Source organism: Chironomus tepperi, unplaced genomic scaffold (genome assembly GCF_022539635.2).
Source record: "Chironomus tepperi strain 1889 unplaced genomic scaffold, CSIRO-AGI_Ctep_v1 contig_370, whole genome shotgun sequence".
Lineage (NCBI taxonomy): Eukaryota > Metazoa > Arthropoda > Insecta > Diptera > Chironomidae > Chironomus > Chironomus tepperi.
Genome location: NW_027226492.1, coordinates 191,840 through 207,278, shown reverse-complemented (window position 1 = coordinate 207,278; position 15,439 = coordinate 191,840). Strand labels below are relative to the sequence as shown.

The 15,439-nt window shown below is 36.5% G+C and overlaps 1 protein-coding gene across 1 annotated transcript; it reads right to left on the bottom strand.

Annotated features, from left to right (window-relative positions):
• Window positions 1-5,568: 5,568 nt before the first annotated feature.
• LOC139095653 (RNA polymerase-associated protein LEO1-like) lies at window positions 5,569-8,756 on the bottom strand. The gene is made up of 3 exons (XM_070647042.1): window positions 8,654-8,756; window positions 7,350-7,730; window positions 5,569-5,657 (listed from the first exon to the last, which is right to left on the bottom strand). The coding sequence occupies exons 1-3, from the start codon at window positions 8,754-8,756 to the stop codon at window positions 5,569-5,571; spliced, it is 573 nt and encodes a 190-aa protein (XP_070503143.1).
• Window positions 8,757-15,439: the final 6,683 nt, after the last annotated feature.

Below are 15,439 nucleotides of genomic sequence, written 5' to 3'. Positions count from 1 at the left end.
TTAGTTGACGTATGTTTGATCAATTGATGTGCTGTAAAGTTAAATGCTATACTTAAAATCTAAAAAAATGTTTTAATTACAATCATTTATGAGAACAAATATTAGACAATTAATTTTTCAAACAATTTGGCAACAAAAAGGTCAAATTTTTATGTACATTTAAATTACATGTCAAAAGGTTTCCCGGAGGGTATGAAGGGTAGGGGGGATATGGAGTTTGGAATTATGGGCTATAGTAGAAAATAATGGTATGGTTTTATGGTGGTATAGTTGTATGGTGGTATGGTTGTATGGTCGTATGGTGTTATGGTGGTATGGTAGTATGGTGGTATGGTTGTATGGTTGTATGATTGTATGGTTGTTTGGTTGTATGGTTGTATGGTGTTATGGTGGTTATGGTGGTATCTTGATATCGTGTTATGGTGGTATGGTGATATGATGGTATGGTGAGTATGGTTGTTTGGTTGTATGGTTGTATGGTGGTATGGTGGTATGGTTGTATGATAGTATGGTGGTATGGTGGTATGGTGTTATGGTGGTATGGTGATATGGTGGTATGGTGATATGGTAATATGATGTATGGGGTGTGGAGTTATGGAATATGGGTTATGGAGAAAAGTGTGTGGGTATATGGAGGTATGAAGGCATGAGTGTAGGGGTACGGCATATAATGGTATGAGGTAAGGATTAAGGGATAATGAGGATATATTGGTATGGACTTCTTTTACGAATTAATCATCAGCATCGATATATTAAACACAAATTGATTATCATCACTATAATACTTGACAGTATACAGCAGAACACCTTTTGGCAGGAATGTAAGTAAATTTGTATCAAGTTGAATGTTGCATGTCTCAAAATGTCCACTTAATGGACACATTTGTGTATTTGATAAGAATCCAACTTTCTTCCAATAGCTGTGCAGTCGACTCATTATTGGATTCATATTCAATGGATTAACGAGGCTGCACACATCAAATCGTTGACATTTTCCAATTTGACGAAATTTTTTATTTTCTGATTTGCTGAAGCAAATTTCGAACTGAAAAGATTGAGGTTAGGTTGGATGTGAAGGTGGTTAGATCAGTGGTGGTCAACCTGTGTGTCGTGATACATGAACCGTGTGTCGTGTGCGATTTTGGTCGACTTTTATTATGGAAGGTGCACGTGCCGTGAGACACAGGTTGCGCACCACAGCATTAGAGTGCCGCGACACACAGGTTGTCCACCACTGATAATTTACAATATTACTTACATATGATCGTTCAATTGTTGTTTTTATAGTTGAAATAAAGCAAAATTTTCCATTTTTTATGTCACATCGTTCAATTGTCAGCAAGTCATCATTTGATGCACATTCGTAAATTTTTCGGAACTTTTTTTCAGCATTTGCTGCATAAATTGTAATAAAAATTATAAAATAGAACTTCATGCTTATTATGTGGTGTCAAAACTATTTTGGACAGTCGTTTTTGGTGCTTAAATGTTTAAAAAAATATTAATTATAGTTGAAATAATCACAGACCTTAATTGAGCTAGACTTTTATTAATTCATGTATTTATTACACATTTTTGGATATTTCAAGTTCAGTCGACAGTCAAAAAATGTCGAAAATTATTTTTCTTCTTTATTTGCAAATTTTGACATCAAATTGTGACAAAAAGTTCCTTAAGGTTCGAGAATGCTTAACAGATGAAAGAATTTCTAAACTTATTCGTTGTGAAATCGTCGACGGAGCACTTTTCGTGACTTTTGATGTGCTATCTCCTGTTAGCGAGTGCATGGTAAGGAATTGGATGATTCAGACAGTTCCGACACAGTTCCGACACAGTTCCGACACAGTTCAGACACAGTTCCGACAAAGTTCAGACACAGTTCCGACACAGTTCCGACACAGTTCAGACATAGTTCAGACACAGTTCCGACACAGTTCAGACACAGTTCCGACATAGTTCAGACACAGTTCAGACATAGTTCCGACACAGTTCAGATACAGTTCCGACACAGTTCAGACACAGTTCCGACACAGTTCCGACCCAGTTCCGACACAGTTCCGACACAGTTCAGACACAGTTCAGACACAGTTCCGACACAGTTCTGACACAGTTCCGACACAGTTCCGACATAGTTCCGACACAGTTCCGACACAGTTCCGACACAGTTCCGACACAGTTCAGACACAGTTCAGACACAGTTCCGACACAGTTCCGACACAGTTCCGACACAGTTCCGACACAGTTCCGACACAGTTCAGACACAGTTCAGACACAGTTCCGACACAGTTCAGACACAGTTCCGACACAGTTCCGACACAGTTCCGACACAGTTCAGACACAGTTCCGACACAGTTCCGACACAGTTCCGACACAGTTCCGACAAAGTTCCGACACAGTTCAGACACAGTTCCGACACAGATTAAAATTGGCTTAAATTTCATTTCAGTTCGAAATTTGCTTCTACAAATCCGAAAATTCAAAATTTCATCTGCTCGGAAAATGTCAGTCATTCGATCGATGTGCAGTCGACAAATCAAATGTAAAGTTTACAAGTCCAATAGTCACTGGAATTATGAAATTTTGGAAACGATCTGGTATAATAGCCTCATCGACAGACTGTCCACTATTTGGTCTACAAGAATATTCAAATGTGACTTTAAATTCCAATTTTTTTACATTTTTACCAAAGGGAATTTTGCTGTTTGTTGTTAGAATTTATAATGATGAATTTGAAAATATTGTTAAAATTGCTAATGTTTTGGCTAATCGATCTAGATAGACAGCAGTTGTGGTCAACCTTTGTGTCGCGGTACAATATTGTTTGAAAATGCAATGAATCGTATGCTGTGTGCTGTTTCCTTTTTGAGCATTATCAGGCAAGGTGTACCGCAAAAAAATAAAAAGGTTGAGCACCCCTGCATGATTTTTAAATAAACCCAAAAATTGTCTATTTTTGTAATATTCAGCAGTATTTCAGTCATTTTAGTGCAGGGGTGGACAACCTGTGTGTCGCGGCACTCTATTGCAGTGGTGGCCAACCTGTGTGTCGTGGCACTCTAATGCAGTGGTGGACAACCTTTATGCCGCGTCACTCCTCTATATACAAAAAATGCCAATAATCCAATAATTTATCCACACAATATCCATATATCATCAGAATTAAGCCATAATTCACCACACAACATCCAATTTTACGCCAATAAAGCATAAACAGATTAAAAAGTCAGTTTATATTTACTCAATACAACCCATAAATATCAAATAAGTCTATTAATTTTGATTGTATAAAGACGAATTTTTTTCCATCTTTTTTTTTTACTTCCTTTTACCTCTTCACATTCACTTCCATATCACATTATACGCTCTATTTAATTTAGAATAAATTGCTATCAGGATTGAAATAAAAAAAAAAAAAATTGGGAAAAAAATTTCCTTTTTTTTTTTCGATGAGTGACTAGTGGTTACGGAACGTCTTTGGTGGGGGAGGGGTAGGGTAGGGGTTAGGGAGGTGCTACATAACGTCCTTATGATACGTAAAGTCAAGGGGAAATCCAGCCCTGGGGTAACTAGTGTCAACTTAGCCTTGGGGTAACTAGTATTAGCCTTGGGGTATCTAAAGCCTACCTTGGGGTAACTAAAGTCAAGCCTTGGGGTAATTAGTGTCAAACTCCAGAGTGAGGGGAGGGGGGAGGTGGGTAACGTCCTTCCATATCGCTATCTGTTCTTGAGGAAGCTGACCCCCAATCAGTCAGCTCCCATTCAACCCCCTAAATTCAATTCTCAAAGTGTTACGTAATAAGTGAACAGTCCCCAAAAGAGTCTCAAATAATATATTAAAAAAAAGGTTAAATTGAGTGGATTTAAAGCGACATTAAGATGAAAGAGGAAAAAGGAACATAAATTTGCGGTGGGTTAAGGCGTGGATGGGGGGACTTCAAAAATGATGAAAAAAAAAGAGTTAAATTAAAATAAATTTTTTTGATAATGAACTTCCAGGTGGACATAGGGATAGGATTATCATAAATTGATTAGAAATTGAAGGTCAGGTTGGGGTGATTTTGGCATTTGTATTGCATTTGGAGTCATGTCAGTGTCATGTCAACTAGGTGACGAATTTTGGATATATAAGCTAAATTGAGGGTATTCAGGGTATACTTTGCAGGGGTTAAAAACAGGATTTATTCATGAAAACCCCTAAAAAATTGAAAAATTCACGGAGAGGCCTCCTCGCCTGAGGAGATTGCACCCCAAAACTTATTATGCCATGAACGCCTGCATATGACACTGGATATCCATAACTGTTTAAATTTTTGTCTGAATTCAATTAGGGAATGGCCGTAAAAATCGGGAAATGACTTCAAAATCCTTGACTTTTTAAGATTCTTTGATGGGGTTGGCCGTAAAAAATGGGGAAATTTTTTAATTAGGGAAAGGGCGTAAAAATCGGGAAATGACTTCAAAATCCTTGATTTTTTGAGATTCTTTGATGGGGTTGGCCGTAAAAAACGGGAAATTTTTTTTGAGATTCTAAAAACGTGGAAGTTCATCCCATACCTTAACATTTTCAACCAATTAATTCTTTTTTTTTTCGCTCTCTTTTGATAAATTATCAACAAAAACATTTTTTCCATCCATTTTAATAATTTTGTTGTAACAATTAAACACTCCAAATATCCATCTGGTCTCTATTCAATTTTAATGAATTTTTTTTTTTCATCAATTTTTTATGTCTACTGTGGAAATAATGCTTTATGCTCATTCAGAAGTGATATCAAGTTAGGAGGGTTAATACCTCCATTGGGGTAACTAGTGTCTGCCTTGGGGTAACTAGTGTCTGCCTTGGGGTAACTAGTGTCAGCCTTGGGGTAACTAGTGTCTGCCTTGGGGTAAGAAGTGTCTGCCTTGGGGTAACTAATGCCTGTCTTGGGGTAACTAGTGTCTGCCTAGGGGTAACTAATGCCTGCCTTGGGGTAACTAGTGTCTGCCTTGGGGTAACTAATTACTGCCTTGGGGTAACTAGTGTCTGCCTTGGGGTAACTAGTGTCTGCCTTGGGGTAACTAGTGTCTGCCTTGGGGTAACTAGTGTCTGCCTTGGGGTAACTAGTGTCAGCCTTGGGGTAACTAGTGTCAGCCTTGGGGTAACTAGTGTCTGCCTTGGGGTAACTAGTGTCTGCCTTGGGGTAACTAGTGTCTGCCTTGGGGTAACTAGTGTCTGCCTTGGGGTAACTAGTGTCTGCCTTGGGGTAACTAGTGTCTGCCTTGGGGTAACTAGTGTCTGCCTTGGGGTAACTAATTCCTGCCTTGGGGTAACTAGTGTCAGTCGTGGGGTAACTAGTGTCTGCCTTGGGGTAACTAGTGTCTGCCTTGGGGTAACTAGTGTCTGCCTTGGGGTAACTAGTGTCTGCCTTGGGGTAACTAGTGTCAGCCTTGGGGTAACTAGTGTCTGCCTAGGGGTGACATTACTCATGAATGAACCCCAATCCAAACCCAAAAAAATATTAATGAACAAAAAAATGTTTCTGGTTAATATATTTTATTGTAACGGATATTCTGATGATTCAGAGTTGATTAATTGGATAAAGTTTGATGGTGTGGCATCGACATATTGGATATAGAAGGTGAAAATGATGAAGGTCGAATGTAATTGAATGCCGATGCTGGAAAAAGAAAGTTTAAGTTAAGAATAAAATTTCCACGTGGGGTCTTACAGCTATAAAAGGCTAAATGGGGTTTAATGTTGAGATAAAGGAACAAATATTTCAAGGTTAATGCTGTATGTTGGAAGTAAAGTTGTGTTTTGTTCTGTTTTTGCCATTTGGGTTTTGATAAACTTTCTTATTTCTTGTCTGTTTTTGAACTTTTTTTTTCCACGTGTTTTGTACTTTTGTTTGCATAGTTTTGGATATCTTGTCTTCATGTTCCTTCTTATCGGTCGATTTGATGCTTTGTTGCCTTCGATTTGACTCAAATTTAGCGACACCCGCGTTTGTCCGACTTCTTTGAACCTGAGTTTGTCCGACTTCTTTGAACCTGAGTTTGTCCGACTTCTTGGAACCTAAATTTGACCGACTTCTTTGAAACGGATTTTGCCCGACTTCTTTGAACCTGCGTTTGTCCGACTTTTTTGAACCTGAGTTTGTCCGACTTCTTTGAACCTAAATTTGTCCGACTTCTTTGAACCGGATTTTGTCCGACTTCTTTGAACCAGATTTTGTCCGACTTTTTTGAATCGGATTTTGTCCGACTTCTTTGAACCTAAATTTGTCCGACTTCTTTGAACCTGAGTTTGTCCGACTTCTTTGAACTGGATTTTGTCCGACTTCTTTGAACCTGCGTTTGTCCGACTTCTTTGAACCCGAATTTGTCCGACTTCTTTGAACCAGATTTTGTCCGACTTCTTTGAACCGGATTTTGTCCGACTTCTTTGAACCTGAGTTTGTCCGACTTCTTTGAACCGGATTTTGTCCGACTTCTTTGAACCTGAGTTTGTCCGACTTCTTTGAACCTAAATTTGTCCGACTTCTTTGAACCCGAGTTTGTCCGACTTCTTTGAACCTGAGTTTGTCCGACTTCTTTGAACCCGAGTTTGTCCGACTTCTTGGAACCTAAATTTGACCGACTTCTTTGAAACGGATTTTGTCCGACTTCTTTGAACCTGAGTTTGTCCGACTTCTTTGAACCCGAGTTTGTCCGACTTCTTTGAACCAGATTTTGTCCGACTTCTTTGAACCTGAGTTTGTCCGACTTCTTTGAACCTGAGTTTGTCCGACTTCTTTGAACCTGAGTTTGTCCGACTTCTTTGAACCCGAGTTTGTCCGACTTCTTTGAACCTGAGTTTGTCCGACTTCTTTGAACCGGATTTTGTCCGACTTCTTTGAACCTGAGTTTGTCCGACTTCTTTGAACCTGAGTTTGTCCGACTTCTTTGAACCTGAGTTTGTCCGACTTCTTTGAACCTAAATTTGTCCGACTTCTTTGAACCCGATTTTGTCCGACTTCTTTGAACCTGAGTTTGTCCGACTTCTTTGAACCCGATTTTGTCCGACTTCTTTGAACCTGAGTTTGTCCGACTTCTTTGAACCTGCGTTTGTCCGACTTCTTTGAACCCGAGTTTGTCCGACTTCTTTGAACCTAAATTTGTCCGACTTCTTTGAACCCGAGTTTGTCCGACTTCTTTGAATCGGATTTTGTCCGACTTCTTTGAACCTAAATTTGTCCGAATTCTTTGAACCTGAGTTTGTCCGACTTCTTTGAACCTAAGTTTGTCCGACTTCTTTGAACCTGAATTTGTCCGACTTTTTTGAAACTGCATTTGTCCGACTTTTTTGAACCTAAATTTGTCCTACTTACCTTTTACATTATTATTGTCCACATTCTCTTTCTCTTCTTCATTTTCATCATATTTTGGACTAATTTTTTGTTCTTCTTCATTTCCATCTTTAGCATTCAAGTTTATCTCAACTTTATCTTCCTCATCGCCATCCTCGTCTCCACTTCCATCCATCTTATCATCTTCGTCATTCACTTTCAGTTCTTCTTCATCATTTTCCACTCCAATAATCATTTCGTCTTGACTTTGGTCATTCGTGTCATATCCATTATCATTTTCTGCCTCATTCATTGCATCATCATTTTGTTCATTGTCAGTTGTTAATGTCGCGTCATCATCCGATGCTCCTTTATCATCATCATCCTGATCATTTAAGAGTCTTACATTGTCTTCTTCGTATTCTGTAAAAGGAATTTTATCAATTTTTTTGTTTTTAGGGGTGTCATTGTTGTCTTAGTAAATTGAAAATTGTTGATTGTCAGATTTGGTGATTGCACGAGAATTAGAGATGGGCATCGATGGTGGGCCGTTGGTTGAAATTGAATGGATTTTAAAGAAAAAGTTCAATTTTGAAGGATAAGTTCAGTTTTTAACGATAAATTCATTTTATTAGATAAATTCAGCTTTGAAGGATAAGTTCAGTTTTCAAGGATGAGTTTAGTTCTGAAGGATAAGTTCAATTTCAAAAGAAAAGTTCAGTTTATTGAATAAGTTCAGTTTTCGAGGAAAAGTTCAGTTTTGAAGGATATACTCAGTTATTAAGGATACGTTCAGTTCTTTCAGGGATATGTTGAGTATTTTGGAATAAGTTCAGCTTATGGGATGAGCTAAATTTTAAAAAATTAGTTCCATTTTGAGTTTTTAATTTTTAATGATAAGTTCAGTTTTGAAAGATATGTTCAGTTTCTAAGGACAAGTTCAGTTTTTAAGGATAAGTTCAGTTTTTGAGGATAATTTCAATTTCTAAGGATAAGTTCAGTTTAGAGGATAAGTTCAGTTTTGAAGGATAAGTTCAATTTTAAAGAATAAGTTCAGTTTTGAAGAAAAATTTTATTTTTGAGGATAAGATCAGTATTCTAGGGATAAGTTCAGTTTTGGTTTGAGTTTAGTTTTTGAAGAATAAGATCAGTTTTTAAAAGAAGTTCAGTTTTGAAGGATAAGTTCAGTTTTGAGGACAAGTTCAGTTTTGAAGGATAAATTCAGTTTTAAAGAATAAGTTCAGTTGATAGGATAAGCTCAGTAATTGGGGATAAGTTCAGTTGGAGGATAAGTTCAGTTTGAGAAGAAAAAAAACTTCAAATGTTGTTTCATCAATTTTGATTACCTTCCATTTGACTCTGCTCAATTCTTGCCTCATCATCATTTTCCGAAACAATCGTCTGAACAGCAAACGTTGCAATCCCAAAAATCAATAGAAATTTCTTCATTTTTTTCCTTCTTTTCCTTCCTTTTTGTCAACTGAAATAAAACGATGATAATAATAATAATAACTAGAATCACATGTGCTGCTGACAGCTTTTATATATATCGTGTATCATTGATGCTGCTTTTTATTGTACAATTGATATTCATATCACATAGAATGCTTGTAGTTAGACATACTCGATGGGTTTGGGGATTCAATTTTATCGGGATTTATGCCTCATATGCAGCATGACTTGAAATTGCAATCCCCAATAAAATGACTGAAATTCTCATTAGCTGCTCATCAAAATTACTCAAATTTCAAGGGAAATGTTGTTGTTGTTGTTGTTGTTGTTACCCTCGAGAGGATTGTCGTTGCTAATGATTGATTGACGTGTGTTGATTTTGTCATTGGATGTGGAAAAAAATGATTGAAAAATGAACGTAATTAACATGAAAATTCAGCTATGCAGTTAGCTAATGAGCGGTTGACGTTTTGAATTTTAATGCGATTTTTTTGCGGTTTTGTTTGGTGTGATTTTAGATATTTGGGGTCATTTGGGGTGATTTAGGGTAATTAAGATGAACAAATGATTGGAAATGAATGAATTAATTTGATTTGGATTTGTTGTGTGCAGTTCTGATTAAGCTTGTGTTTAGAGTTGTGAATTTTGTGTTGATGAGCAAGAATAAGTTCAGTTTTTTTTTCTAGGATAAGTTCACTTTTGGTCAAGGATAAGTTCAGTTTGGTAAGGAACAAGTTCAGTTTCTGAGAAGAATAAGTTCAGTTTAGTGAAGGATAAGTTCTGTTTAGTGAAGGATAAGTTCAGTTTGAATCAAGGTTATTTTCAGTTCTGTCAAGAATAAGTTCAGTTTCTGTCATGGATAAGTTCAGTTTCTGAGTAGGATAAGTTCAGTTAAAGCTAAGGATAAGTTCAGTTGATAAGAATTCAAAATATTTTGCGAGTTCATCAAGAATTTTTGAATTCATTAAAAATAATTTTCACATTTACATTTCAAATTATTCTCAACAGACTCAAAACTCATTAAATTGCGATAAAAAAAAGAAGAAGAAGTTCTGTTCATTATTCATCACTAATTTGCATAGTAATTATTCAATGAACTGCATTTACAACTCTTGCGTCTGCAGATGTATAAAAAAAGGATGAAAAATTTGCATTTTCCATTCAGAAATTTTATTTAATTTGTCGGTGATGTTTCGTTATTAAGACGTGAAAAAGTCATGCGGGAGCAGTTCTTGCTGTTCAGTTCCTTACAGCGACTGCAGCATCGGCAAAATGAAGATGTTGAATTAATTGATAAAAAATTCTGAATCATTAATTTATATTCTAGTCGATGAATGATCATTATTCATGATTTTGATATCAGCACGCAATTTCAATCAAGTTGTGCATTGATAAATGATGATTATTAAGGAACACATCGTCCAATTAAGATACAAATAATGATTTATGACTTGATTTAAATGATTTTCTACTATTTTTATATTTTATTGATTTTTGACCAAACTGAACTTGTCCCTTGATGTAACTGAACTTATTCAGATTAAACTGAAATTATTCTTGATTAAACAGAACGTGTCCCTTAATCAAACTGAACTAATCCTTGTCTTTGAAAAAGCTGAACTTTTTCTTATCAAAAACTGAATTTATACTTGTCATAAACTGAACTTATTCTCAAATAGACTGAAATTGTTCTCAAAAACTGAATTTATTCTTTATCAAACTGAACTTATCCTTGGTATAAACTGAACTTTTGCTTGACAAAAACTGAACGTATCCTTGACTGAACTGTACTTATCCTTAACTAAACTGAACTTATCCTTGACAAAAATTGAACTTATCCATGACAGAAACTGAACTTATTCCTTACCGAACTGAACTTGTTCCTTGTCACAAACTGAACTTATCCTTCAAAACTGAACTTAACCTAAAAGCTGAACTTATTCTCAAATAGACTGAACTCGTTCTTACCTCATCTTTCAACAAGATAGTAAATAATATCGAGAAAGCAATAAATTTACCCGACATATTCAATCAACAGTCCAATTTTCACCAGAAAAGAAAATGAGAAAAATGTGAAAAATCCCCACAAAATATTCATTAGACATTACACATCTTCATCCCCTCCCACCCCAACATAATTCACGTCTATCCATCAACGATGACACAAAAAACAATTTGTCATGTCTGTACATCATAAATAAATTTATATGTCATACCAGACGATAAACAAGGAAGATGAAGACAGTGGACATAAGGAATGAATGAAAATGTGAAATGTAGTTGGCTCATAATGAGAACATCATATCAACTGTCATAGTTCAAATTTGACAAATAATGTACATGAGATGATACAACCATTTAATATGTTGTCATTGGGATGCTCGGATGGGGGTCAGTGGTGATTATGAACTTTTTTTCAGATCCTAACCTCAAAATTGTCAATTAAGAGCTTATTCTGGGGTATGGAGGGTATGGGGTCAAACTCCACTTTCCCCTGTTTGGATCCTAACCTCAAAACTGTTTTTCAGGAACTTATTAGAGCCCTGGGAAAGGGAGGAAGGGTTTGGGGTCAACCACCAGAGACGCATTAAGGTGATGGGGTCAAACCCTCTCCTCTACCCCTATTTTGCAATTAATTCTTCATTTTGCTAGAGTTTTTCATTAAAAAAGTTCCAAAACCTTCTTCTTAATTTTTAAACCCCTCACTCCTTACCCCCCTAAACCCCTACTCCCCATTCCCATTAATTCCCACCTGTCCATCAATCCATCTCATCAGTAAACACCTAAATCAAGCACTTAAAAAAAAAAACTAATAAAATTCACCACAAAGACTGTAAAAAGGATCTCAAACATTCAATAAGGATGTTCCTTAATATGCCACAAAAAAAGTGCTGTACAGAAAGTCAAATTGAAAGTCGAAAATTAATTTCTCACATCTTCATCATTGTCAATCACTTTCAAGTTTACTTAATCTTTAATTTGTATCAGATAGTGTAACAAAACTAGACCAAAAAAAAAGGCTTTATTTTTACTAACATGACAGGATGATAAAGGAGGTAAAGGAGATAAATTGAAAGGATGGATGAAAAGTAAGGATGACTTTTTTGGGTAAGGATGTGTAAGAAGCGCAGTTTGAATCAACTGTGATGCATGGGGGTGCCCAGGGGAACCTCTCACACCTCATCACTCTTTCGTGTTATTTAACAATCGGCTATACTAACTAGTCAATCTCCTACTTTCTCTGGATACACTGACTTAGCCTACTTAACTCAATCTTCACCTCCCCTCCTATATCCCCACTTCCTATGCCTCCAATGCCCCTACTTACCCTCCTATGCCCCAAAATACTCTTCTATGCCCCAACCTACCCTCCTATTCCCCAACCTACCGTCCTATGCTCCAATCTACCCTCATATGCCCCAGTCTTCCCTCTAATACTCCAACCAACCCTCCTGTGTCTCTACCTCCTCTCCTATACATCAACCTCCCCTCCTACCCCACCTCACCCCCCAGTGTACATCAAAACAGTCATCTACATCACTCATTCACAGTCAGCCAAACAATAAACAACAAATTAACCCCAAATTTTACAAAATATTCAACAAACGTCAAATTGTAGTGCATGAACAGTAAAACTATCTAAACCCCACCTCCCTCCTCTCCCCACATCTACATATATCCTAAATTCAAGCTTAAAAAGACACATTCAGTCACCCATCCTCTCTTTTTATTATCTTTATCGTATAACAATGAAAATGTCACTTGGATGTGATGCTTTAGACATGACTCGAGATATCTTATAACCTCACTTTTTTGTTGTTGTTGCTGTTTGTTGTCTATTCTGGATTAATTCTGTAATTTTGTAGATTTTTTTGTGTCTGTTTCTTTGAATGTCTAACTGTATTTTTGTGTTAATTTATCATGATCTGTGAAATTGGTAAGATTGGTGTGGGATGAAGGACTTATTTTGGTCTGTCCCCTGTTGACTGCTATCCAATGCTGTCCTCTTCTGTCTACTGCTGTCCTCTGCTATCCTCGTCTGTTTTCGTCTGTTTTCGGCTGTCTTCGGCTGCCTTCGGCTGTCTTCGGCTGCCTTCGGCTGTCTTCGGCTGCCTTCGGTTGTCTTTAACTGTCTTCGGCTGTCTTCGGTTGTCTTCGGCTGTCTTCGGTTGTCTTCGGCTGTCTTCAGTTGTCTTCGATTATCTTCGGCTGTCTTCGGTTGTCTTCGATTATCTTCGGCTGTCTTCGACTGTCTTCGGTTGTTCTTTGCTATCTACTGCTGTCCTCTGCTATCCACTGCTGTTCACTGCTGCCCACTGCTGTTCACTGTTGTTCCTCTGTCCCCACTGAGTCAATTTGTAACAAAATTATGAACTAAAATCGCAAAATCACCCCCGCTCACCCAACTATAACCGTTAATTAATTCATCTGTTAAATCCATAAACCATAAAGTCACACCCAAACATCTCAAATCCACAAAACTGTTGCCTGTCACATCCATAAACAACTGAACATTTAAATTAAATAAATTTACGACATTTTTTTTTTCAAGTTTATTTAAACACAAATTCAGTTAAACAACGATAAATTATTATCAGGTTGATTGTGATATGGACCGCATGCTTGATATTCATTCCACCAAATTGTATCCTCGCCACACACGAACTCATCTGTAATATTAAAATTTGAATTAAAAAATGTCGAATATCACAATTTTAACAGTTTTATGAAATTCCAATTTTTAACTATTTTTTAAAATTCAAATTTTTAACGGTTTTTTAAAATTTTAAATTTTCAACGGTTTTTTAAAATTCAAATTTTTAACTGATTTTTGAAATTCAAATTTTTTACTGGTTTCTGGAAATTTAAATTTTTAACGGTTTTCTGAAATTCAAATTTATAACAGTTTTCCAAAATTCAAATTTATAACGGTTTTCTGAAATTCAAATTTGTAACGGTTATTTTAAATTCAAATTTTAACGGTTTTCTGAAATTCAAATTTTCAACGGTTTTTCGAAATTCACATTTGTAACGGTTTTCTGAAATTCAAATTTTTAAATGTTTTTCAAAATTCAAATTTGTAAAGGTTTTCTGAAATTCAAATGTCTTCCCCCACTCCCCCTATTTTGCCACATCACACATCCAGTCCCATAAGTCACTTTAACTTACATTTCATTCCATTAACACACCGATAAAATCTTGTACAGTCAGTCTGATTCGGATAAAATCTACTCGAATCCTTATTACGACAAATTTCATTTTGTTGAATACTTTTGGATATAAAAGCAGCGAAAAAAGTCACGATGAGAAGTTTTGTGAACATTTTGAATTGATAGCTTGTTGAATACTGATGGAAATATTCTTTTTTTTTGATCAAGAACTACTGCTAAGCAGGTCAACGACTAGATGTAAATAGAAATTTGCATTAAAACTGGATATAACGGGAAGTGTTGAAGATGCAACTAATGAACATTGGAGTGGATTTAAATAGACTTGATTCAAATGAAATTAGTTCTGCTATTAAGCTGCTGTGTAAGACACAGATGTGAATAATCTGGTAATGGTCTGAGTCATACAAAGTAGGTGATTTTGAATGGAGCTGTTTACTGATGAAGGAACGCAAAACAACGTTCTTCCTTCTCTCTCTCCTGTTCCTCTCTCTCCAGTTCCTCTCTCTCTTCAGTTCCTCTCTCTCCAGTTCCTCTCTCTCCTGTTCCTCTCTCCCGTTCCTCTCTCTCTCTCGTTCCTCTCTCTCTCTCTCCAGTTCCTCTCTCTCCTGTTCCTCTCTCCCGTTCCTCTCTCTCTCTCTCTCTCTCTCTCTCTCTCTCTCCAGTTCCTCTCTCTCTCCTATTCCTCTCTCTCCTGTTCCTTTCCCAATCTCTCCGGAGGTTAAGATTAAGGTTGACTATTCTTGTTACTGGACATTTGGACACTTCAAGCTACAGCTGCCCATAAATCCACAGCTGATCATCATCTCCACTACAGTAAAAACAGCCACATTCAGTTTCAAACAAGTTAATTATAGTGTTATTTAGGTATATTTACAGCCATTCCAATATAATCGCATCCACATCGATTATTTCATATCCAGTTTGATCAGTTCCACATTCGATGTGAATCATCATCGTCTCTAATGCATTTTTTAACTCAATTCCTTTAGTTTCTATCTTCGTGCCTGAATATTTTTTGTATTTGTGCATCATAAATAAATCATTTGTGCAGAAGAAAAATATTCAAGACATGTCAGACGCTACCCAAAACCTACATGCTGAATCTATTATTCATTCACAGATCCAACAACAACAACACTTTATTATTCAATGTATGAATTTAAAGGGAGTTTCTCTCTGTGCTGTTCTGTGTGCCTTAATTGGTAGCTTTTTTTATTTCCTAGAAATTTTCATATTTTTTTGCATTCATTTGTTTGACTTGAGGCGGATTTGCATTTGATATTTTAGTCCAAATTAGATTTTTGATGTTTTTTGAATAATTTATTGCTGCTTAATTGATACCTTGAATCTATATTTGGTGAGGATAGATGGAATTTTGAGCAATTTGGAATGTTCTGTCTGGTTGTTTGTTTACTTCGTTTTCTTTCGTGTCACTTCGTCTGTCTTCGTGTCTTTTCGTCTTTCTCCGTGTCTTTTCGTCTCTCTTCGTGATTTTTCGTCTCTTCTTCG

Excerpts from the sequence above, each read along its gene's own strand:
- LOC139095653 (XM_070647042.1), bottom strand. The coding sequence starts at position 8,756 with ATGAAGAAATTTCTATTGATTTTTGGGATTGCAACGTTTGCTGTTCAG. Across the intron at positions 7,731-8,653 it reads TGAGCAGAGTCAAATGGAAG|AATACGAAGAAGACAATGTA; the intron begins GTAATCAAAATT and ends TTCCTTTTACAG. Across the intron at positions 5,658-7,349 it reads GGACAATAATAATGTAAAAG|CATCGGCATTCAATTACATT; the intron begins GTAAGTAGGACA and ends TTCTTTTTCCAG.